The 27,056-nt window shown below is 35.0% G+C and overlaps 1 protein-coding gene across 2 annotated transcripts in view; it reads left to right on the forward strand.

The window, feature by feature from the left end:
• NELL2 (neural EGFL like 2) overlaps positions 1-27,056 on the forward strand; it is a 133,280-nt gene that overhangs the window by 36,053 nt on the left and 70,171 nt on the right. For both annotated transcript variants that reach the window (XM_072401453.1, XM_072401452.1), the window contains 6 exons: positions 5,878-6,051; positions 6,347-6,443; positions 9,527-9,599; positions 9,695-9,777; positions 14,486-14,614; positions 19,107-19,209. In XM_072401453.1, the coding sequence (XP_072257554.1) occupies positions 5,878-6,051; positions 6,347-6,443; positions 9,527-9,599; positions 9,695-9,777; positions 14,486-14,614; positions 19,107-19,209 (659 nt within the window). The remainder of the gene's footprint in view (positions 1-5,877; positions 6,052-6,346; positions 6,444-9,526; positions 9,600-9,694; positions 9,778-14,485; positions 14,615-19,106; positions 19,210-27,056) is intronic.

Here is a 27,056-nt window from a genome sequence, read left to right on the forward strand (position 1 = left end):
CATTGATAAATACACCCTCTAATGTTACTTTAATCTGTATGAGCAGCTGATCTGTGCAGGTTCAAAGAGTAAGTTCTTTGATTATTTTGATTATTGTGATTATTTTTAATGCTAGTGGATTTTGAAAGGTTGTAAGAAAGCCATAGAGTTCGGGGGTCAGGGGTTAGTGTGTCGTAGAGTGCAGAGGTCAGGAATAAATGATGAAAAGTTAAGGGGTCAGTAGCATGTAATGGAGAGTGCAGGAGTACAGACATCAAGACATTAGAAGTAACTAACCTAAGGTGCACAGTTCACAGGCCCCAAAGGCTTCAATTACATGCAAAGTCACATACATACACACACATATACTTACACACCTTTTATTAATGAACACTAACATATACACATCTTTTAAACCCAATCTGAGTAGCCACCCATCCCACAGCTTCAATGAGAGCACCCACAGTGCAGCCACCCAGCTTCTGCACCTACAGTCTGTACTGCCCAGCCTTCCTGGTTTCTGTGCCTTGCTTCCTGGAGCAACACTGTCCAACATTCTTCTACTGCCTAAAGCTGCGTACACACGTGCAATAATTATCGTTGTAAACAAACGACTAACGACTGATCATCCAATAATCGTTAACAAAAAAAGTGCACGAGTGATGAATAAGGATTGTCGCTAGAAACGTACGACTGTCCCGGCGGATCTGCTTGAGCGACAATCGTTCACTGTCTATTGTGTGTACGGTCGTTCAGTGATCGTGGATGTTTCTGCAATACACTTTCTCCTTTACACGTCACTGCCTGCATCGTTCAAACTATTGTATCTAGCGTGTGTACATTATTGGTGGATTATATTTGAACAATCGTATTGTTACAACATGTACAGAATTGCGCACAATACGATCGTTCAAAATAATTGTGCATACTCGTTAGTCGTTCATTTTCTAACGATAATTATTGCAAGTCTGTACCTAGCTTAACAAATACAAACTAGCAGTCTCTGGCATCCTACCTGCTGCCTTGCAAACATACTGTAGTAGTCTCTTTCGAAAATGTTCTTTATTCTTTATTATTATTCAATATATTCTTTATTCAAAAGCCATTGTGGAGTAAGGAGATAATTACTTCCTGAGGAAGTGACCTTGCATAATAATAAGTGATCGCTAATTAGTCCCGGAGATAGAACAGAATTATAATGACATTAAAACGTGTGTGTATGTGTGTGTGTGTGTATATATATATATATATATATATATATATATATATATATATATATATATATATATATATAGCCTGTTTAGGTTCATAGAATACCTCTTTGTGGAAGAAGGGGACTGTGACTGATTCTATAGTAGATAGCACAATACAAGTATCCACATATATAAATTTTAAATAATTATTAATCTTTATTCACATGATTAGGAAAAAAGAGATTAGTTCTTCTTTAAAAGTTCATATGATAAAATGCTTTGGCTTACTTATTTTGGGAGAAAACCTTCCATTATTGCCAAAAGTGCTTCAGACTTTAATATCGTATATGGGGAACAGATGGTAGGCTTGAATCACACCACTTGAATCAATGCGTTTATTGAATGTACTGCTAATGAAAATGTCATACTATAGGGATCAAAAAGTAACACTGTACAAGGCATATACTTTGTTCATCACATGCATTTTATTTTGTTGTTATATTACTCGTTTTGCCCTTTTCTTAGTTCTACAATACAGGTTATAAAGGTAAATAGGAATAAAATTATTAGATTTTATTGATTTTAGTAGCTTGCTTTAAGTGTTATAGGAATTTCAGTAAAGAAAATTTATTGGGTGTGCTTTGTAGGTTATATTGCCACATCATGTCAATAAATGTTTTTTTTTGTTTTATTATGGAAATACAGATATAAAATACATGCCCATATGCAATGCAGATATAAGGCCATGCCCACACTCTTCTACTGTCTGCTACGTGCTGATCTTGGCTAAAAAAAAATCATTGTAGGATTGCTATTCTCCTAGATGTTGTAAGCTGCTGACAATGCTGTCTGCAGAATATTGGGCCTGGTGTTGGTGTCAGCTGTCTTTTTTGCTTTCTCTAAGAGGAGTCGTTCAGTTTGGCTATTTTTAGGGTAATAAACTTAGTAAAATGTTATTCTGTTTGTGTTTGAGTAAAACTTTTCCTTGTGAAACACTGCAGTCTTACAGTGAGTGATGTAAACACTATGAAATTACTTTAACAATGTACCTGAAAAATCTGTATACAATAAATTGTGAATATTCACCTACATTTTCTAATCATTGATAACGATGTAAATGTTTTCTGTCTACTTATTTCACCTACACATTGATGGATATTGTTAGGTGAATATTACTATCTCAATATTAGTTTCTCAAAACCTTAAGCAAGTTTTAGAGGAGACTGCAGATCCATGTGACAGTGTCCAAGACGTAGATATCTCTGGGAATTTTGTTTTGCTTTTGTGTGGCTTTCCGTTGACACAAACATATGTTTTTCTGTGCATTGTTCTTTACTCTTGGAAAAGGCTGTAGGCTGGCTTATTGTGACCTCCTGATGATTGCACTATTTATAGGATTTGTAATATATTGTAATCCTGTTAAACAGGTGCTTGGTTGGTTTATCTGTTGCCTACTTTTCACATAGTTCAGCACTTATGTATAATTTAAAGGATCATTTCCTTTAATTAGGAATAGGTGTTGTCACCGGATCAGTATTTTCAGAACAATCCACCACTCTGTATCCCACAAATCATTCCTAATTTGGTGGAATCATTGGGGGCAGTGATCTCTATTATTCAGTTTGTGCTTTTGCTATAATGTTTTTTTTATTTCTATATCAAGTAAACACATTTTGTTGTATATGCTTACTGGGAAAATTCAGGCAAATGTAAAGTTTTGTTCTATGGACCAGCTATAAAATGGTTTTTACTGTATGTCATCAGGTAATTTAGCCATAAATACAAAATAACTTGCTTTATTCATCTGTCTCACAAATTGTGTATGAAGTAAATGTTTGCACATTTAGCAGGCTAAAGATAACAACAGAGCCAGGGAGTGTGTTGTCTTTTTAAATGACTCCATACAATGATGAGGTAGGGGGTTGCTTTAAATACTTTGGGAGCACTTCTTTTGTAGATGTGGGAATTGAGCTGGAATCATCAAACAATAAAGAAAGCCATTTGCTAATTTAAAACTCTATGCAGTCTACAAATAAAATATCACTTACCTTGAGATAAGGGGCTCTGATATTTTAAATGAATATGTAGACCAACCTATCTGAAAAAATCATTATTAACGCTTATATTTAAATATAATCTTCCTTCAGTTCAGACACTAAGATTTGGCCATACAGTACTTTTAAAGAAGAATTATTCTCAACCTAAACACCAACACTTACATAGGAGTTTATTACATTAATACATATTTTTTATGTTAATAGTACATTGACTGTAAAAAAAAAAAAAAAAAAAAAAAACTTTTGTAGCTTTGTAAATTTCTTTCTTTCCAATTTGCCTTTGGAGGTGTTTAGTTTTTTTTTTTTTTTGACAACCAGCCATACCAATGGGCAGAACAAAGTAATGATAAGGTTGGTAAACAAAACATAGGCTGATTGGTTTATCTCAATTGTGGTGTACACTGGTCTTTTTTTCTCCCCTAGGCTAGTACCTTATGTCCCTAGCCAGCATAAAGAATACAAAATTAAAGCTATCATACAGTGCTGGCCTTTCGAATATTGCTACCTTCTCACAATGTCTGAACCATTCAATACCTTCTGTCCGTTATCGGTAGCCACTAATCCCATCTTTGAACTTCATTACCTTTGCAATAGATACTTCCTGAGAAATGCCACCCCTCATTACCATGGCATACTAGGTCACAGCCTAGGTTGGCCTTATGAGAGATCTGGCCCTGGCTTCACAGTAGTGGATTTACCCGTGTATTGTAACAGAAATCCAAAGTGACTTGTATCCAATACTGAACGAAAATTGATGCTACCACAGGGAAGTATTTATATTATGCACTCTTGTAAATTGGTCATAAAAAATTAGAAGTATCATGATCCATCTATTTGAACATATGAATCTCTTACTTCATTATTATAAATGTTTTTTTTCCTAAATTACGAAATGTATCATTACTAAAGACAATTCAGGATTAATGTTATTACATAAAACTGCCATAGTATATGAGAGGATATTGTTAATATTCACATTACTTCTATACCTAAGTCGGTAAAATTTCTTTCTGTTTCTACTGCATTTGTAATTAGTTTGGGAACTCATCTGTATGTTTTATAATGCAATTTTGTGTTTTGTTCCCGTTAACAATACAAAAAGTGTGCAAATCAAATTTTGATGTCTAAAATATTTTTTTTTTATAACTTATTTAACTCTACATTACCAGGGTACAGGACATGGTGGTATTTTTTAAACTTCCATAGTATATGTCAAGGGGTTAAGATTAGGTTGTATTTTCAGCTGTAATCAATGGTCCTAAGGGTCTGTTGAAAGTAGCAGTACTAGAGTGTTTAGCTTCCCCCCCCCTTTTAAATTATTTTGGAATTGTTATTTTCAGTTGGAAACATGGAAAACTGGCTAATTTCTCTATACTCACAATCTCTGCGTCAGTCTGGGTTATATGCTGATTCATGGAGTTTCCACATCTCTTGTAATGGGAGCCACACAATAGATTTTAGTCAGTAAGTAGGGCAGATTTGAGTGTCTTCGAGACATTACGGGGCATAGGGTTTGCTTGTGGGAATGTTTTTTTACAAAGCTCAGGAACCCCTATCTCTAAAACATCAAAGCTATGTTAAATAGGCATTATAAAAAACATACTAAAAACTTTCACAGCTATAAATAAAATATTTACTCTTGATGTTTGATATTTTCTAGTTTTCTGTACAAATCTCTACTGTAGACAAAACCAGGGAATAAAATGCTGATTGACAAGTCAGATGTACCCTATTAAAGCACCTACTTATTAAAATGACATTTTATGCAGAGAAATATGGGTAATGTCAGACTTTATTCAAAGATGAAGGTTCTGATGGTGACATGTTGATCCCTGCTTCACTATTAAAAGGTGACTGACCTAAACAAAATGAGAATATTGGTGATCTCAAATGCATGAGGACACTGTGTATTTACTGGAGTGACCTAAAAAAAACCTAAACCAAAAGTTAATGTTGCAGTGGACAACAAATTGCTTCATTTTGAAATGCATATTGATGGTTTTATTCTTTAGAACTGCAATTGCCATTATTGATGTTGCTTAATAGTTGTAACGTTTATAATAATATATTTCAATCTTCCGCCCCACTGGCAAATGTAATACAATTAAGCAAAGTGAACTCATTTTATTTTGGAAATTATATGTATTACATTTTAATGTTTAAGTGTTCTTAAACAGTTTTAGTTAGTAATTTTACAAGCAAAATTGCTGGTTACTGACAAATAGAATACTTTCCACTTAGAAAGTGTAGGAAAATAGATACATGAATATTTTTTCCCTTTCTATTGCTTTGTTATTTAGGTTTTTTTCCAATGCCTGCCTTGTCCTCTTCATAGGTTGTAGGAATTTTAGGTAACCTGTTTGAAGCTTAATACCTTTCTTGGTTTTTAATAAATTGCTGTTTGTTTCACCCTGTCCCTTCTAAAGCTAAATTTTTAATAGGAAGGTTTGCCTCCATTGTAATCGCCTAATGCCATCTCAGTTTTGTAATAAGAAAAGCTGCATCATCTGCGTACTTGTAGGTGAGAATAAGCCTTAGAATGTATAACAATAAAAAAAAAAAATTGTATCTGTTGAGACTTCTGAGACCATCATACAAACAAGAAATAGTGAATTCTTCTGTTCTTACTGTTTTCTTTGTTTATGCAGGTATCTCGAGCTAGAAAGTAGTGGCCATCGAAATGAAGTCAGATTGCACTATCGCTCAGGGAGTCATCGATCTCAGACAGAAGTTTTTCCTTATATTCTGGCAGATGATAAATGGCATAGATTTTCCTTGGCAATCAGTGCATCCCATCTAGTTCTCCATGTGGATTGTAACAAGTAAGGGCTAATGTACATCTTAAAAGCTATTTTTGTTTTTTTGTGATCCCTTCTATATGCTAAGAAGGCATATATTATATGAGATCCATCAGCTGGCAACTGAATTAATGCATTTAAGAAGGCAGTTCATCAATTTCTTGGTAGCAAATGATGATCAATTTCTCAAGGGCATAGACATTTTTTTTTCCAAGAAAATAAGTTCAGCTTAACCAATAGCGTAATTGTTTTTTGCTCGTAAAATCAGTTATTCCAATTTAATAATGAATTAATACTTAACTTGAATTCTGTTCAATAGGATTTATGAAAGAATAATTGAAAAGCCGTACATGGATATTCCTTCTGGTACAACGTTATGGGTTGGACAAAGAAACAATGCTCATGGTTACTTCAAGGTAGGTTATTACCTGTATGTATCATATAGTTTTGTAATTGAAGGAGAAATTAATTTACAGAAGCTGATGTTCTATAAAAGTACCAAAATATAGTGTCAGCATTGGCCATGATAATAGTCTGGTTTGTTCTTTTATTTTGAACAATTACCAGAAAGATAACTGTAGTTGCTTGAACAAAGACATGTTCCCTTAACACACTTATTGTACTACTGTATTACTACTGTAATATAATATTTGCTTATACATTATGTATATAATATGTAAGGCAAAACTCCATGAAACAATATCTATATTATAAAAAATAGCCAATTTAATCAAGCTTATAAAAGCAGCTTTCTGATGTAAGTTAGAAATTTGCCAAAGTAGTTTTTTTATTCTAAAAAATTAGCATCACTCAGCCCAATTTCTAGGAGTCCCAGCCTGTGAATGAACTGTGAAAAAAGAAGCGGTGATGAGCTTATCTTTTTTTCACCGTGTTCAGTGTGTTCTCTTCCTATCAGCACATAAGGCCACTTTGAGGTACACACTGCTAGCACTGGATTGGACCCACTTTTGCGTTCAGAACTTCTGTATTTCTTAATGGCATGAATTCAGAAAGGCTCTGTAAACATTCCTCAGGGATTTTAGTCCATATCAACCCAAAAGCATTACAGTTGCTGTAGATTTTTCATAACTCATTATTATGTTCAAGAAACTATTCTGAGATGATTTAAGCCTTGTGAAAAATGTGGGCTATCCTACTTGAAGTAGCCAGCAAAAGATATGGTACATTTTACATCTTCTTCAAGGTTTAATGTGTTGTACATTCAGAGATGCTCTTCTGTGTACTTTGATTGTACCCGGTGGCTATTAGAAATACTGTTACATTCTATTAGCTTGAACCAGTCTGTCCAGTTGACTTCTGGCATCAACAAGGCATTTTCAACTTGCCGCTCACTGGATATTTTCTCTTTTTTGGACCTTTCTCTAACCTCTAAAGTTGTTTGTGCATGAAAATCCCAGCAGATCAGCAGTTTCTGAAAAGTGCGGAACAGCCTCCCTGGCACCAACAACTATGCTATGTTCAAAGTCACTTCTCCATTGTGTTCGAATTTCAGTGGATTGTCTAGACAATGTCTACATCCTTAATGCATGGCTGCCTTGTGGTTGGCTGATTAGACATTTGTGTTAACAAGCAGTTAAACAGGTGTACCTAATAAAGTGGTTGGTGAGTGTCTATATGTAATAATAATAAGAGCAGCAACAATTTACATCTGTCTAGAATTTACCTTTAATCTTAGTATTATCAATTGCACAAAGATGTATTTTGTGCTACTAACAATAAACATGTCATCTAATGTATTGGACAACAAAATCATTTTTGAAAAATTGTTTCAGTAGCTCTTCTAAAATAAAAATTCTATTGATGAAAGTGACTTACTATACAATCTGCTTAAACAGCCTTAGCTGGCAACTATTAATTTTGCTTTACCATAGTTTTAGCAATAGAGTTTCTTCTCGGGCAATGTAGAATTTCATTATACAAACATTATTACATATTCAGGATGTTCTCTCTTTGTTTCCTATTATTTTACTCTAGGGAAAGGCAAACATATATAAGTATTTTATCTCTCAGGTGGGTTTTACAATGTGAAAAATGTGGTCTTCTATCTCCTAATGGCAGTGTTATTTATGTTCCAGCCGCTTTATAGGGTAAACATAGCATACCAACCAGTTAGTTTTTGTTTTATTCTCTGAAAAATGTCTTGTATTTTCCGACCAGCTTTCTTCCACAGTTATAGTTCAGAAATGCTTATTTTTCTTTTTTAAAGGTTTATCTCATAATTGTGTACACTACTTCAGTATTTTTACATGCACAACAGCTTAATGTAACACATCTTAAACAATGATTATGTAAATATGTAAACCTAAATGTATGGTACAAAACTAGGGACCCTTTGTAAGGCATAAAAAAATAATAAAATGCAAAATACATACAAAAAAACACAGTAATATGCAAGGCAACTGATTTCCTAATCTATGTAAGGGATGAAACCATTTAGAATCCGATTATTTTTTGACATGATTGTTCTTGCAGATTAATTGTTTACAAAATGCTTATCGGCAGGACTGGAAATTTGCCAAGCGAGTATAGTGCTGTTCAGGCAGATGCAAGGCATTTAACAGCCTTTAGTGAGTTGTAGGAGCGGGGAAATCAAGCTAGAATGAATTTAACTTTGCCCTAGTAACCCAGGAGCAACTAACCGTTCCGTCAGTATCCTCCCTTTTCCTAGATCTGAGATGCCACACCACCTATGTGTTAATATTAACTTTGATGCTGGGCATACGCTATGAGGAGACAGTTCAGCAACTAAACATACTGTCAACAATTTTTTTCACCAAGGTAATAAAAACAAACAAAAAGATGTGAAGATTGTACAGATCATGTGCCAAGTCTAAACAAACCCCTATCCCAAATTTAAAATAATGTACCGGTATATACTCTTTAAAAAGTTTATTTTAGGAAACGTATTCTTTCTTACTCTTGACTGCATCCCCAACTTAAAGCAAGGCAGCTAAAACTCCAGGATCTTCAGCAGATGACACCACTAGGTTAGAACCCAGTAAATATTGAGGCTTTTGGACCAACATGGCTGCCTTTCAAGCAGTATCTTCAGAAGGGGGAACCCTAATGGTTTAATTCTGGTAACAACTCAGACTTGTCTTTTCAGACAATTTATGCAGGCAGAAGGAGCATTTACCATACAGTGTAGAAAATACACCTCTCATGAGTCACGATTAGCCTAGTACATGCATCATTATGTTGATATATGTATTTATTATTTTTGTACTAATTGTTTCACTGCATTCTTCTTGGCTTGCATTCATCATGATGGGGAGGAATCAATATAGTTATATGCTTTAGGGAAACGTAAATTGTTTTATTTACCATATAAGCAGCTTTCTGTTGCCTGCCATGGACCTTTAATTGGACTCTGTGGCACAGCTAGAAAATAGATTTTATGAAATATAGAACAATGTAGTTATCAGATGGCATCATGTAATGTGTTACAAAATATATATGGTCTGTGTCTCGTCCACAGGGGATCATGCAGGATCTGCAGATTGTTATCATGCCGCAAGGATTTATCTCACAGTGCCCTGATCTAAATCGCAGTAAGTATACACATTTTTATTCAGTTATTACAATGATAAAAGAATAGAACGTTTTAATGTTCTGCAGGTTGACCTACATTTGTTTGTTATTTCAGCATGTCCAACATGTAATGACTTCCATGGACTGGTACAAAAAATTATGGAATTGCAGGATATTTTAGCAAAAACATCATCAAAGGTAAATTGAAAGCAAAATATGCATATCCTACATTTTAAATATACCCACTATTTAAATGTTTGTACTCCTCTTCATAATAAATTACACTATTTAAAATATAGTCTTTGTCTAAATTTGGGGGTCAGAAAGTGGCTTGACCATTGTAGTGAAAATGTGTAGCCTGTGGATTTTTTAAAATTCATTAAACAGCCTTGTTACTGTTTACATTTTTTATGTATTTTCTGATGTTTCCAATGCTTTTATTGGTATTAAAACACTAAGAACTGCAGTGTGATCAGCACAGTAAATTCAAGCCAAATTTATGTAGGTTGAAATTTATGTTAAATTGTTTTCTGTAAGTTTGGAGAACTGAAATACATAAAATATAAAATGTTGTTTTTTTGTTAGGATGAATGGTATTATTTGTACCAAGATGAAGGCATATTAAATACCAAAATATAAAGAAAATGTAATTGATAAAAAGGAAATGTCTATATATGAATGCATCAGTTTGTATAGCGTTCCAGAAAAGTTTTTGTTTAGTTTACAGTATTGGCTCGTTTTCTTTTATGAAGAGTAATATATTCCTAAATATTCTTATCTTTCTATTCCTAAATATACTTATAAAGTCATAGTTGGCCCCCCCCCCCCCCCCCCAAAAAAAAAAAAAAAAGCCTCATGTGAAATACTGGCTGCATTTGGTTTGCTTTGTATTTGCATTGCAATTCTTTGGGTCTACACTACCGTATTTACCTTGGACTTAACCAGGTACAATACAGCATTCTATGGTCAGATATGTTTAGCTAAGTGCGGCTTTAGCAACCTACTTGTGTCTACAACAGTTATCGCTAATGTCAACCAAAACAATACTTGCCAAATTAATACCCAAGGCAACTGTACAATTACCAGTGTTTACATAATCTCAAAGCAATACAACTAATAAATAGGCCAGCCATCGATGAACTACTGTAAAGTATTGTGAAATAAATTAAGTGACACCTAATATCATTTAACGCCTTCCTGTCCAGGGTCCCTACATTTTTCCTCTGCAAGATGCCCTGTACTGAAGACAATTTCTTAGGCATCCCATCGCAGACCAAATGACCAGATACAGCTGCCCTTTCAGATACAGCGATTGGGAACCAAGCCTCATCGTTGCCATCCACGTTATCTCCAAATCTTCCTAGTGATCACATAGAAGCCCTTGTCTTATAAAAGGCACTTAAGCAAACAGCATTACTATAGTTAAAATAGGCTTGTGAAAAATAAACCTTTTTAACCAGTCTTGTATTTTAGGCATGCCGCACTCTTCCACAAAAACTTTAATAAAAGACATAGCTTGGGTAGCTGCTGTTTTATGCTACAGTCCATAGAAAGAGTAGTAGGTTAATGAGTTCTGGCAATACCTTTTTCAGATGTGCAGTAGTTGAAAACCAGGTAGTTGGCAGTTTTGTGAGTTAAGTGCAGCGTTTGACAACACTTTGTCATGCATTTAGGTGTATTTTCGGTTTTAGTGTGGTTCATTGCACCACAAGGGATTATGAGCTCTCTCCACTTTTCTAGCAACTTTTACAAACAAAAGGCTTCAACACAACCACATTTAAATGGAACCCATCCCTATTTTAAGTCAATGGAGGCGTTTGTATGCTCAAGTGCAGCCAGAACCGACTCTGTCACATACAGAAACCGCACTGCAAACCATTGCAATGGGAACACAACCACATGCAAAAATGTCCAACCTGGTTCCTACCTACTCCTGTACAGCTAAATAGGGCAGTTGACATAGTGATTGGACATTTACCACGTGTCTGAAATTAGCCTAAAACTCCTAGTGTTATATCAACTCTGCAATTGTCTGAATATGTCCTTACTATAAAATTACATATGGCATGATTTTTAAATTATTTTACGAAAATATCTAACATACAGTAGAATATGTAGATAGAAATAATTTCTTATCCATAACTAATATTCTGTAAACAATGTATAACATAAGATAAAAACACTGTGCATTTTTGCATATTCATTCTTAATTCCAAGTGCCAGGATAATATAATGCAAAGAGAGGAAGAAATATTGGATTGTAAATTTAGGACCAATAAAATGCATCATCTGCAAAAATCTTTACAGAATAAAATTTTAATGAAACGGTGTTAAATAATTTTTTTCTCATACATATTCATGCTTTTGTACATTCCTAACAAATCAATATAGAAAACCAGTGTGGGATTCTTAGTTTATAATGCTGACCTGTACAGAATGATATGGTAGGGAAGAAATCTTCTGCTATAGCAGGTGCTACTGGTTAAAAAATGGAATAGTCTCATCTGCAGAACAACAAAACTATTAAATCTGAAAGGTTTGACATACATCGAGTGTGTTAAGTATATCAAAATAGGCTTCTCCAGTTCTTTCCAATTGTGCTGCAGCATAGAAAAATGTGTTACCTGCTCCCCTCTGAGTAAGAATATAACTGCAGGAATGACAGCTGCCAAAAGCCACACGCACATTTGAGTCCAGAAAGCCTATTACATTTTTTCAAGGCATAAGGTGTGGTGCTGGAGCATCCCAAATGACATGACTGTATAAGGCACCTTGAAAACTATTCAGGGTGGAGGAATGCCACCAATTAGACATTTAACTCCCATTTAATGTGTATGTAAACTAAATCAATTTTCAGTACCTTTGCATCTTTACCAAATGAAATTGCAACAATATATTTGATTTCAAAACCTTTTTTGGTTTCATATTTGCAATTTATGAACCATTCTTGCTGAAGGATGCCAACGCTTTTTAGCTCAGCTTTAGCTATATCACCCTAAGTTGGACTGCAAGCAGTTGTTCTGAATAACTATTCTTTGAATAGTTCTGCTGTAGTTGTTAGTCCTGTGATGTTCTTCTACTGAATATGTCCAAATCCATTCTTTTGTGTACATAGGGTTCATCACACAATCTCTAAACATGCTTAAAAAAGAGTAAAGCTACGTACACACTTCCAATTATTATCGTTGGAAAACAAACGACGAACGATCCTGCACGATATCTACGAACGATCGTATAGCACCGATGCTGCACATAGAGATAACGACACGATCGTTCGTAGATATTGTACATACAATAGATACGATCGTTTGAGCGATACAGGGAGTGACGTGCACGACAGGAAGTGAACGAACGTTCGTTCGTCACGCATGCTCAGACCATGGACGATCAACGAACGATCGCAAACACAAACGATGTTCAACGATCGTCGTCCAATCCGATCCGCCGGTCCGGTCGTTCGTTTCCAACGACTTTCCTCGTTCGTTGGCGTCGTTGGTTACTTTTTTAACGAACGATTTTTGCCCAATCGATCGTTCGTCGTTCGCTTTGAACGATAAAAATTGGAAGTGTGTACGCACCTTAAGTTCACTGTCCTTCAGACTTTAAGTAAGCCTGGACTGTGGCCAGTGAGATTTGAAAATGTTCAAATGTCAGAGGGCCTATGAAATGCTCCAGGGTTGGTGAGCAAAGATATTAAAAAATGCCCTGATAGCTGCAGATAGAAGAGGGATAATGCACCGTTGTTGTTGTTAGTCAGTGGGAGGCATAGTGCCCCAATATTGGCACGATATACTGAGTTTTAAAAGATAGTGCCCCATCATTGCTGTCAATAGGACAAGGAGTGTCCTATCATTGGTGCCAGGCCAAATAATACAGATTTATCATTGGTGTCAATGGGAGAAATAATGCTACATTGCTGGTATCTGTATACAGTGGGTTGTAGTTTGGGAACCACTTGTCTAAAGGATAAGTTCAACCTAAGAAGGGAATCAAATACATAGGCAGCTTGAATGGCTTAATGGATAGCACTCTCATCTTTGCAGCACTAGGCCACAGACTTGAATCCCCAGTCAAGACTCGTTTTTTTGTGTGGGTTTCTGCCTGAGTTTCCTCCCACATCCCCTAAAACATGCAATTAGGCTAATCGGCTTTTCCTCAAAATTGTCCTTAGCCATTTGGTATTAATATAGTCTATGGTTCTAAAGTCTAAAGTTCTGTGTAATATGTTGGCGTTATATAAATTCTGGCTAATAATAATAAAAATATACAAAGACAGGGGCAAGCCCAGATTTATGTGTAACAAAAAATAATGCAATCCTGTCTAGTTTACAGTGTTCTACAAAGCACTTTAAAATAAAGAATAATCATAAGTACTTTTTAAGAAGACAATGCTATACTTTAAACATTTATATTGGAGTACATTTTGAATAGCTTTTTCCTTTTTTTAAAACTTGATTGGTTATACTGTTGCTTGTATTTCTATAAAGGCTGTTAGGAGTTCTTTATGTACACTAGCTTGTATTGTGCATTAAACGTTCACTAATGCTAAATAAAATGAATACATAGTAGTCCCTCACTTGATATTTCTGCAGCAATGTGTTACAGCCAAATAGAAGTACATCTTACGTGTCTTTATGAATTATTGTTTATATTCATATTTCATTTACTGGTAATATTTTGGGTAATAAAAAACAAAAACAAAAAAAAAACCTAAAGGCTAAACAGTGGCTGTTTAAGTTGTCCTTGGGACAGGTTGTGTTCACATGGTAATCACTGTAGTTGCACAGAACCTGTCATTTGTTTATGTTGCCACAGATGACTTTTACTTTGTGTGTATTATTATGGAATTATGGAAAATGTTGTTTGTGTCATAAGCCTATTTTTCTTGTTTGAAATATTCTTGCAGCTGTCAAGAGCTGAGCAGAGGATGAATAGGTTAGATCAATGCTACTGTGAGAGGTCTTGCACGGTAAAGGGCATCGTCTACAGAGAGCTGGAATCCTGGACAGACGGTTGTAAGAAATGTACATGCATGGTATGGCTTTCTCTTTAACATGCATTTATAAAAGGTTGACATTTTGTTACAGCATGGTGTTTAATCTGTCATTCATATTTACCCTCTCCTCTGAGAGCAGTGCATAAAAAAAAAAGTCCTCTGAGAGCATAAAACATTCAACAAAATATCACTCCAAAAAAAGCTTTCTATTTATAGTGTAACTTTTCATTTTGGTAAGTTTTCAGTGACTGTTGCAGGGGAAATTGGTGTGGTTGTTGAGCCAGGGTCGGGGATTTGCAGGGCAGGAGTAACATTATCCAAAGCCAGGGAAAGAGAGTGGTTTAACATGGTGGCAGCTTTGTCTGGGGAGGTGATTTTGGTCCAGGGTTTGCAGGTACTGTACCACTCACTGCCGCCATATTTACACTTTATCGGGCTGCTTCAGGTAGAAAATACTTGTAGTGTCTCCCTTGAAGTAGCGGTTCACTGGCATAAGGAATTGATAACTGAACTGCAACCTCATGGCCATTCTGAACATAGCTGGTGCCTTGCAAGTATTTTTTATAACCACAGTTTCACCCTTAAAATAATCCCAAAAGCCGATCAGGGTACTGAAATTACCCAAGCTGGCATCTAACCATTGAGGTCCTTTGTTAAGAGAGGCCCTTATCTGTAATGAACCCCAGGATGTCAGAGGCCATGTGGGCCCTATAACTGCTTACATCTCCATTTAATCATTTATAATAAGAATGCGTTATTTTATGTTTCCCCTACAATATATAACAAAACATAGGAATAGCATATACCTGGTAAACCTGTTACCATAAATTAGACTTAGACAATTCCTCAAAGATTCTAAGCATCTTGCTAACCAACCCACACCAAGCATGGAGATACAAACTTTTTTCTGGTCTGCATACTTGTTTGAGATCAGAGATTCAAAGGCAATAAAATCTAAGCAATTGGAAAACAATTATCAAAACTACGTTTTTAGAAGAATGGTATAAATTGCATCCCCATATATTGGTTTAAAGTTATTAAGTTATCCAATAAGTCTTGCTCTACTGGGTTGTATTGTGAGGAAACCTGTGTGACAACCCAGAAAAAATTACCGAATAACTGGTGTTCTAGAAATGTCTTCTAAGAGAAGCAGAACTGCCTACAAAAGTGCTACTTGGGTCTCTATTTATAAAACAGGGAATCTAACATTCCCTGGTGGGACTCATTACTGCCATTGAAACACAGATTCCTAGAAGGAAATGTTTGAGGGAATTTCTGATTCTGTTTTATAAATAGTTAGGCATCTAGTAGTTGATATGGCATTTTTCTGGTGCCCCCAAGATATGCATTACAAATTGGGTCCCAATTTGCAGAAATGATATTTGGTAGTACCATTACAACATTTACAGTGCATTTTACATGCTTTTAGAATTCTATTGAACTTCAGATCCCATCTCTGTGTTTTGTTACTTGTCAGTGTAGAGTCATTTAATTTTTGCCTAGAAAAGTAAAGGAAAAGGAATATTTTACAGCATGGCTGGTGTACTTGTCATCAGGTAAAGAAAATCTGTGTTCACTGCTCTTATAGTAGTTATGCAACTCCCCCTAAAGCAATAAAGGAAATGTCCATTGGTTTCTTCCATTTCAAATCTCAGTAATACTAACTAGCTCAATGACAACTTGCATCATACATCCTATTAATATACTTCATAACGCAATCCTCAAATTGTGCCACCTATGAAATCACTTGGATTCTCTACTGACCCTGAAGAGTGCTGAACACAGTATTGAGCTCCACTCAGATCTCTCTTTCCCTCAATTCTAGTGTAAAAACCTTGAATCAATTACCGTGAGGAAGGAACTGGGCATATTCCCATGGAGTGGTAGAGAGTGGATATGTGTTGAGCTAGAAACCTTGCATCCTGTCCTAAAATTGCAAGAGGAAAAAAAAGGAGAAATGAATAACATTTCTAACATGGGAGAGTTGTCGAAGGAACAGATGTACCTGTTGGAGGATTAAATGTTAAAGAATACCTGCCATGGAGGAACTATGGTAGCAGACATTGACTTCCATCTGTAAGAAAGAAGGCTACCTGTTTTATATTCTGATTTACTGTTTAGAATGCTTCAGTTAGGCTGCATACACACGTGCAATAATTGTACTTGGAAAGGTTCTTTCACGATCCTTTCCAACGACAAACGATTGCATGATGCATGAACGAGTGCTGAACATGTACATGTACAGCACCATTCTGCTCTATGGAGAGGGGAGAGAGAGAACGACCGGAGAACATGGGACCAAGTGCTGCAAAGACAAAAGTGCTAACCTCTGAGCAAACCATGCTGCACATCCCAGGTTTGCTTCATCTCTTGCTCTGATGACAAATCAAAATGTTTTATTTCCCCTCACTTGATGTTTTAATGATAATGATAACCAGGAACAATAAGAGGTGAATCTCAGACAGAAAATCTTCCCCTTCCCTATTTTATCTTTATATTTGTCTTGTCTTGGGTATATTTTCAGGGTTGTAATTATCGGCACATAAAATACAAAATGAAATGTTAACTTCCATATTCTTTTATGGTTTTGATTTCAAAGGGAAACATTGCGGGATGTTTTAGCATATGCACAGTTGCTGACCTACCGTAGTAATAATCATTCCATTTTTATTTAATTTTTTTAGCTTTTCAAAAGCTACTTTTCCAACATATGTTTACACATTGTTTCTTCATTTTATGCACTGTTGTTTACTCAGACGTGTGGTCTGTTGAAGATGGCTCATCTCAAGGGATCTGAATTTGAAAGGCAATCAATGGCATGCTATGAATGTCCTAGAAACCAAACCAGATCATTTGATAAAGGCAAATTTAGGTCACGAAAGTATGGAAGAGAATGTTCTTGATTTATCACTACTTCAATGTAATAATAAACATGTACATGTTTTACACAGCATTATACTTGTTTGTGATTTTCCAAGAATCTACTGCAACCCTTTCTATGCAATACATCTAAGAGGCAGCAATAAAAGATTGAAATGGTTTGTACATGTAGATGCACAATACTCTTAAATCCTAATGCACATTTTAATCTGTGCAGGCACATAGTATTTCATTTAAAATGTCAGGTTATTGAACAAGGTTTTAACGCAAGAAGCTGAGGTGATGGAGAGAAAATTACAATTCAGATCTGATTTAAACTGGATAAACAGATTACAAACCCTTAATCTTTAAGATTTCATAAAGTATATATTTTAGCCAGGCTTTTCTAGTTTAAATGCTTTTATCAGGTTTTCCTTTTTTATGTTTGTATCACACATCCTTGCTGTGTGAAATAGTTTCCTTAGGGGCAAGGTTAGATGGGCACTTTTCCCACTGTGTTAAACAATTAAACTAAATGCTACTGAGCACATTCAATAGCATATAACTAGTGTTTTCCCTGGTCCTGTCACATTATATATGGACCAATATACTATATAGGCCAATGTGACAGGGAGAACTTTTCTGTTATTGCCGTTTCACAACATTTTTCTTCTTTTCTTCACCATACATCTGTAGCAAAGAAGAAAACTATGCTAACATATATAATAAGTGCCTGTCTTGTAATCACAAACATCTATTTCTATTAGTGACTGCAATCTAGTAATGCCCATAAATGATTAAGACTTTAAAAGATAACAGGGTAGTTATTTTGAGAATAAAATAAATGTAATTAAATTGTTATGAACTGGGATTGATAGGGTACTGCCATTGGTGGTTTCCAAATGTTATATGGCTGCATGTACCGGTCTTCTGTACTTTAGTGTCATATACATGGAACAAGAATTTTGTAAATGTTTGTTAGAATGCAATATCTTTATATTTGTTCTGGGTAAGCTACCTGGTTTGGAAGCCAAAGCAACAGCATGACAGTCAGGAGACATACAACGTTAGGGCAGCATTGGCACCTTTCATTATTCTTTTATGACCGATTGCCTAATGTGCATGCTTCTGTGATAAATCCCTTAGAGAAACCCTTTTATCAGACCATCCAGCAACAATTTTTTAATAAGTTTATATGATGGTTTAACATTTGTCATCCTTGTATTATTTATTTACCTGTAACCAACACCCTAGCCTGTTGTAATCTGTGCCATTGTTTTTAGTAAGTAACTTGATTTCTATATGCCTGCATAATAACATTCACTTTTTATTGGTATATTGTGTTCCTATTCCATATAAAGGAAATAAGGCTCCAATCAACCTAACTCCTTTAGTTAAACAAAAGTATTATAAATCTACTGAAAATGATAATGTTACCTGTAAAGGTGTTGTTCAAACACAATCTTGTATAGCTACATGTAGGGCTAAATTTATAAAGCAGGAAATCGGACATTTTCTCAGACATTGTAGGTCCACATTTTTCATTGTCAGTAATTGATTGATTCTCCACCAGTGAATGTTTCAGGGAATGTCAGATTCCCTGCTTTTTTTATAGATCCCATAGTGTGTTTAAGATATGACAAATTATATAAACTGTTTCATTTACTTACAGAATGGAACTGCTCAATGTGAAAATATAATCTGCACAGAACCAACCTGCCCAGCTTATACTGCACCTGCATTTGTTCCTGGTAAATGCTGTAAGGAATGCCAACGTAAGTGTATTTCACTACATCTGTAATTGCATTACTTGTATTCAAATGTATATTTTATGAATATTGTTGTATTATTATCATGCATAAATTGTGAAATTGAATTTTCATTCTTTGTTCAGATATATTGCTTGCTCTCAATAGGGAAGTCTTCACTGATGTTGGTTATCAAAAAACCATATATATGGTTTTAAATAGCACTCATGTTCAAATTTAAATGACATTGCAAGGTACTAATACTCTAGGTAACACAACTCTGATACACAGACCTTGCAGTGCACCACAGTGCATGGCAGCAGTTCAGTTCTTCACTTGTATTTGTAAAATCTATTGTAAACTACTGAGTTCTGGTACCAACAAGCTTTTTGCAAATAGAGGTAAGCAGAAGATATCTCCTCAAGCCTCAAGAAATGGTGGGGCTTTTACAGATATTTTATTATATGTTATTATATATTATGGTAATCATCATTAGGCATGTAGGTAAAGAAGGTGTTTTTTATGGACCTTGCACAATATTAATAGATTGTTTGGAACCATTTGCTTTGAAAGCTTTAATAATACCTGTCACAATTGGTTGCAATTTTAAAAAGTAGGTGTGAATATTTTATTGCTTTTAAACATAATTGTGATTTGTAGTTTACTACTTTTTATTGTTGGCTAGGTGATTCATTTTATATATCAACAGGCAAATGTGGTTAAAAAATATAGATCAATCAGTTAAAAAATTCTCTGAGACTGGTCATTATGTAAGCATGTTTTTTATTTTTGGACAGTAGGTCTGACCCTTAAAAAATGACATGAAGCATGAAGTGCACATTTTATCGAGCATAGTAAAAATATAATAACACTTTTTAGGATTATGAATGAGGGGGTTAAACCTCTCTTCTACTGATCTATTTACAATGTAGATCTTTTTTCTGTTTTACCCTCCCAGATCTGTACTCTTCATGCAAATGTTGAAGGCAGTCGAGTTTTCTGATTTGCCTTTGTTATAACTGAAATCTCAACACAGTTAATTGTTACATAAAAATCACACTTCCCCTAGCTGTTTATTTAGCTACTGTTTACTGTAAAATCTGTGAATGCAGGCAGGTAGTGTACAGGTAATTGTGTAAGCAGCTAATATGAATACTAAAGATGGAAACAAATGTAAAACAGCTAATAAAAATTCTTTTTAAGATTTCAAAACATTGAATTTAATATTGATACTAGTACTGCTGTCAAAAAATTACAAAGTTATTTATGGTCACTGAAATATCAAGGTTTGTTGTATAATCTAAGAATCCTAAGTACAGGGCATACAAATGTTCTTCTTGCTACACATTATAATACTTCCAACTCCAAATATGTGGATTATTGTAAATAACATGCTTTGTAAACTGTGAGTGTTTTGGCTTTGTTAAAGCTGAAATTTGATTGGTTGTTGTCTGTTACAGTATATAATTGCTTCTTTTCATTTATTAATAAATTATTTCTCATTACTGCAGGCGTACACGCTATTTGTTCCTTGTTTAGATACATACAAGGATGCTCTAGTTCTAGTCTAATACAAATTATATTACACAGCGGTAACCTATAAAAACAATGATTCTTTAGAGACATCTGTCATAGAAACATGCCGAATAAGACATGCTAGCTATAAAACAAAAATGCTCTCTCTAAAGCAAAAGAACTAAATTATTTACATGGCTGGTAGATTCTATTTTTAGCCTTTTTTCAGAAGGAATGACGTAGAGGCTGCGGTGTTGGAGAGAGCTTCTGCGAAATCAAGAAAGCTGCAAGAATCTCATAAGCTGAAGTAGAATGTGATAATAATGTGGATAGGAAGTTGTGTTAAAGGCTAATAAAACAGTTTAAAATACCAGGTAATTGTAAAGGGTTGTGTTACTAGTTCTCTCTATGACTTTTCTTCTTGCTGTAGGCAATGGATTGCTCATCTGTATAGTTCTAAACAGTACAGTGCAGGCCACCTCCACACTATTAAAAAACACAGACATGCTGTTTTACAACCTAGATAGCACTGAATCGACCCAGTTGTCTATGGAAAACCTCAGGAATAATTGATTTATTCTCAGCAATATAGAATAGTATATACTGCTAATATATAGCCATGTTAACAGACAAAGTACATGGGATTTTACAAATTCTGAAATATATGACTAAAGCTATGTGTACTTTTTATGTGCATCTATTTGAACTATCTGCATCTGTATGTGTATTTGAAATTGTCTGTTAGCAAAGATTACAAAGACATTTAATGAACTTGAAATAAATTAGCTCTAATAATTGCACAGAGAGTAATTGCCTGAAGTATTATTAAACCCTCATTAATTAACAATAGGTATAGAAGCATAACTTATTCATTTAAAAAGTTTCTTTTTTGAATCAACTAGTGCTTATTTTAACTAAAATTCATATTATGCAGCCACTAGTAATATGCAGGCAGCTTTGTTTAAGCAAACCATTGCAATATATGTTACCTTTATTTTTGTTTTTAGTATTTATAGGAATGTGTTAAGAGCAGATACCTATTTTTGTACTCATCGTTTTCTAAATACAGTTTGCATAACCAGTTACTGCTTTGACAAAGAATAGTTAAATGCTAGGTATTGCAGTGTAGATGTTTACCACCACAATGCTCAGATTCCTTAATCCAAGATAACTAATATTTGGTGATAGACCCATTGAATGTTAGGTGCAAATTGATCTACCTAAGTGTCTTCCATTAGTGCAGGTTTGGAGGGTGAACCTGGCATCAATGTACGGAGTCCAGTCAGTCACTCATGTCTAAAGCTACGCATACACATCCAATGGTTCTCGCCTGATAATCGGTTCAGGGCCGATATTGGACGAGAATCTGGCATGTGTACAGTGCCCATCCTCCGAACGACCATCCTGGCGGATCCACAGACGATGGATGACGAATGATCGTAATGCAAGGGAAGGGGGAGAGCGCATAGTGGGGTGCTGCTCCGTCATTCTCCCCCTCACCTCTGCATAGAGCAGAACTGTGCTGTATGTACAGCACTCATTAATGCATCTTTCAGTCTTTTGTCGTTGGAAAGGATTGTGAAAGATCCTTTCCAACTACAATAATTGCATGTGTGTTCGCAGCTTTAGCCATAATCTGAAAATTTGACCTAATAGGGAGATCCTCTATCCAAGTCAGACAAAAGCATTAAGCCAAGCCAATACAAGCCGATTCAGTTTTGCTGGTAGTCTCTGCCTACCACCCAACTACCTCTGATATAAATATATTTTATATTAATATAGGTTATAAAATTGTCAAAGCTGAAAATGCTAGATGCCACCAAAAGGTCATCGGAGGCTCAAGCAGAATTTTTGCTATGGGGCCACATAAACTGAAGTTAGGCATTTGGGTGTGACACCTTTGTTGGAAGGCTTGAGCCTCCCATGACCTCTTAGTGGCATCTAGCATTTTCAGCTTTGACAATACCATAACCTATATTAATATAACAAATATTTATACCAGAGGTAGTTGGAACATTGTCAGTATAGTCGGTACAATACTAGGGATTTGGGCTAGAGGATACAAATTGTCTAGGTAGAAGAGAAAACCTTTTTTTCAGCTTTATCTGAATTTTTTTTATTATTTCAGCTCTCAGGGCTTTAATGTAAAAAAGAAAAAAGTGGACCCCATATAAAACTCTATTTTTGGGGGTCAGGTGCAAAAATTATCTTTATATTGGAGGTCACTGGGAGGATTTCTCCTCTACAGTTTCTCAGGCAAGAAAAGAGTTAATGGCTTGTGCTAGAAAAGAAAGTGTTTGTCTAGAAAGAGCTGTAAAATCTTTAAATATCCTATCTGAAAGGCAGCACCCTTTATGTTGTTGGTGCTGATCTTTATTTACCTTTTGTAACTGTTTCTTGAAAAGATGAAAGTGCTGGCCAGTATATAGCTTTTTTTTTTTTTTTTTTTTTTATAGAATAATGGTTTAGCTACCACTAAGAACAACCTTGCTGCCATAATAAGTACACAGAATGCTGCTGCTGCTGGCGTTATAAACACTTTTGCCCTTTTCCATTCTTACTTGGGGTCTCGGGAGCATTCTTTCTGGAAGGGGTTCTAGAATATTGTTTGTTGTTGCATTACACTGGCACTTCTTTCAGAATGACATCCATGGCATTTCATTAAATTAACTTCCTGTATGTCAGCAAAATGTGTGGCAACTGAAACATAATAATAGAATGGACAGTAGGGTCAGTCAGTTTGACAAACCCTAGCTTTAAGCAATGTCAAATTTCTTTTTTTATAATTGTTTACGCCAAATAAATGTATTAAGCTGGATGCAAGCCCATGCCTCTTGGGAAACACAGAAAAGTCAACTTGGAACAATTTATTGCAATATAAACTATGTCACAGCAGTAAGCTGAAGGTGTGAAATGATGGAATGATTTTGCTTTATAAAAACAATACAATAAAAATGCAGTTTGTGTTTTTTTTTTTTACATTGGATTCTATTGCCAATTCATAACAGGAAAGTTTCAAGTGTGGAATGACAAAATTCTGTCAATATGTGATGACTTAAGTAACATTTTTTTTATTGCACATACACTACCAGTCTTTATTAGTTACATGGTCAAAGAATATAGCCTGTTTGTGACAGCTCTGTTTCTAATTTCAAAACTGAGCTTCTTTGACTGGAGCTATACAATCTTTGTACCATCTTTTAGCTTTACCAAAACTACAGTATATAGTATGTGGAAAAGCCTATATGATGAATCAATGTTTATCAAATCAGACGAGCCATTGTACTACATAGTTGTTGTTAGATCTAGAAGAAATTGTACAATTAGAGTTTAACGGTTACCTTTATATTTGAAAACCTATTATTTTTATATATATATATATATATATATATATATATATATATATATATATAGTATAAATAGGGTCCACAAAAAATGATTTTTGGAAAAGCACAGTTATGTCAGGTTTTCTCATATAAAATGTACTTTGCATGTGGTTTGGTAATTCATGTGAAAATATTTAAGGTGTATTAGTGGGTACACTTGCCATGTTATTTGTTACGGTGTAATGATTGGGTGCTGATGCTTGAGATTGCTATTCTCCCCTCTGAAATTTAATTGATTTCTCTTACTGTCTTTAGAAATGTCACTAAGCCTCTTGTTTACCCCTGATAATGGGACCCAACATTCTCCATACTGTAAAATATACTCACATTTACAGCTGAGGAAAATAGAACATTATGATGGTGGCTTGTGGGAATTCTTTATCACAGAACTTCTTTCCTCTCCCTAAAACACATGGGATCATCTTCCTCACTGGAATTTCTTGCTGCTATAAAGGGAAAAACAAAACTCACTGGGGGATTAGAATATATCCATGGCATTATGGGGAAGTAAAAAGTACTCATACTTGGACAGACTTGCACAAGCTTTTTTAGAATAAATCTTTAAAATGTATAGGAATGTTGCCTTTTGCAGATTTCACTAATACTTTTTTAAAGCCAAAACGCAAATTATGCATAACTATGTAAATTTTAAATTATATCTTTGGAACTGAATCCTTCAAATTTAAAAGTGATTATGTAGCTATTCAGTTTCCTGTTAAGGTCCTACAATTGCTCGCCACCTAGATGCATTTATCTACATGTATCATTTAGATAATTGATTTCTTCTGTAATGCAGGAATGGCTTGGGAATGTAGGCTGGCATGTATTTTTCTTCCTATTTTGGGCGTCATATGGTTACATCCAATTGGCCCTTCCACTTGCTAAATTTTACCTGCAGAGTAATTATCCCTTGGCAAAGATCCCAATTTTATTTTTGCTGCTTCTGTCCAGCTGGCCAGATTCCCTACAACTTCTCTCTAATTGAGTATACAGACCATAATTAAAACCTCTCAGTGGTTCATTGGGCCACATTTATAAAGAAATGGCATTCTTTCCCTACTGTTTGATCTGATTGACACTTTTACAACTCGTATGATCAGATTTTGTAAAGTTGTGATCACTACTTTGATTGCCATTTTGTAGTACTTTGTGTGGTAATCCAATTTTTATTCACTTTTAAAATACACTCCCGATTTCTATTGTTTTTTTTATAGATATGGCATCTATTAAAGCTGTGTCCTTCATAGGCTCTTATAAAAGTGTCTTATAAGAGTGCCAGTAAATAGATCCTGAGGCGATTCTTGAACTGGCAATAATCGGGTCAGTCACTTTTATGAGTGGGGCCAACAAAATGCTGACATATTTATTTTACTGAAATAACACTTTTGTGGTTATCCAGTGGATCACCATTATATCCATTGGCGCCTATGTCTTTTACACTTTGACAGAAAATAAAAATAAAAAAATATATATTTTACATCTTCTAAAATGATAAAGATATTCACATGGAAAAAGTAAAAATGGCTAAGCCTGTAAATGTAATGGGAGACCTATTGCTGTGGATTTTTACTAAATTGTTTTCTGTAATTGGGTCTCCGTGATCATGGTTCACAGTGAATGTCTTCTGAAGCATCAAGATTGTTTCTCTTGCAATGTTTGGCAAATTCACTCTCACAAATACACGTTGTCACAAACTGTATAGAAGTTTACAGATTGCTTTATCTGCTATACTCAGGGGAGAGTCTAATAGACTAGCTCAGAGGGAAGATAGGGGAAACACAGAACCCAGAGTGAAGTACATGAAGAGATATCACTACTTTCTTTTTATGACAGAATAGGTATTCTTTTGCGTTTATCTACCTGCAGTTTTCAATTTCCATAATACAAGGGAATTCTTTGTCAAAAGAATCTGACGGCTTGGTTAGGTGCTTAAAACCAAACTCCAGAATCATACCACAAATGGCATAGTGTAGGAAAGAAGTATAAATCTGTCTGCCATATTTGCTTTTTAAAATTATACTGTATATGACCCATAGTATCAGCACAGATACTTTGCCCAGTAAACGTTTTTGTGCTGGCCCATACATTACATCAAGGGTGGCCAACAGGTGGATCGCGTTCTACCGGTAGCTCGCAAAGGCAACGTGAGTAAATGGCGGAGCCCTGCCTTTCAAAATAAACTCCACTGCGCACAGGAGTTAGAAAGTCCAAGTTTTTATTCTTGGTAGATCATTTTAACTTGGTAATTTTAAAAGTAGCTCGCAAGCCAAAAAAGTGTGGGCACCCCTGCATTACATTACCTGGTCATAACTAGATACTGCTGTACAGGATCTAGTTTACCAACTGTAATTCTACCAAGTAGGAGAGGATGTGTCCTAGCCACATTCAGTGCCTTTATGTAAAAAGAAGACTTGAATTTAAAATTTATGTCATTAATCTATTAATTTTCCAATATATTTTGTTGACCAGAGAAGTTCAGGTTTATTAGATATATCTGAACCTATGAACATATCATTAATAATGTATATCCTTGCTTCAGCTTTCCTTTTTGAAACATTTGAAAGAAACAGTTTATTTGAATGCAGAGATTTATATTGGCAGTGAAGACTGTATATTTTAAACTAAAAATTTTCAGTCATCTCATATGCAATGGGTGGAAGATTAGTCACTAGACATAAAATCAATAAAACCTAGTAGTGTCTCATGGGATTTGGGTAATCACTTTTCTAATAAGAGTCTGGTTTTTAGTGATGAAGTCAAATACTAATACCACAACCCTTTTATAATTACATTAACAAAAATAACAACTGATCATGGTCACTGCCAATCCAATTGCAATTTTACATTTTAAATAAGTAAAGGGAAAGTAGATAATAAATAATACCCTCCTGCAGTATCGCTATTGGCATAAACTATCAATAGGCATAGCATGAAATCTTAAGCACAGAGAGTGCCTTTTGGCAGATCTTTCTA

The sequence above is a fragment of the Pyxicephalus adspersus genome, chromosome 2, assembly GCF_032062135.1.
Source record: "Pyxicephalus adspersus chromosome 2, UCB_Pads_2.0, whole genome shotgun sequence".
Taxonomy (NCBI): domain Eukaryota; kingdom Metazoa; phylum Chordata; class Amphibia; order Anura; family Pyxicephalidae; genus Pyxicephalus; species Pyxicephalus adspersus.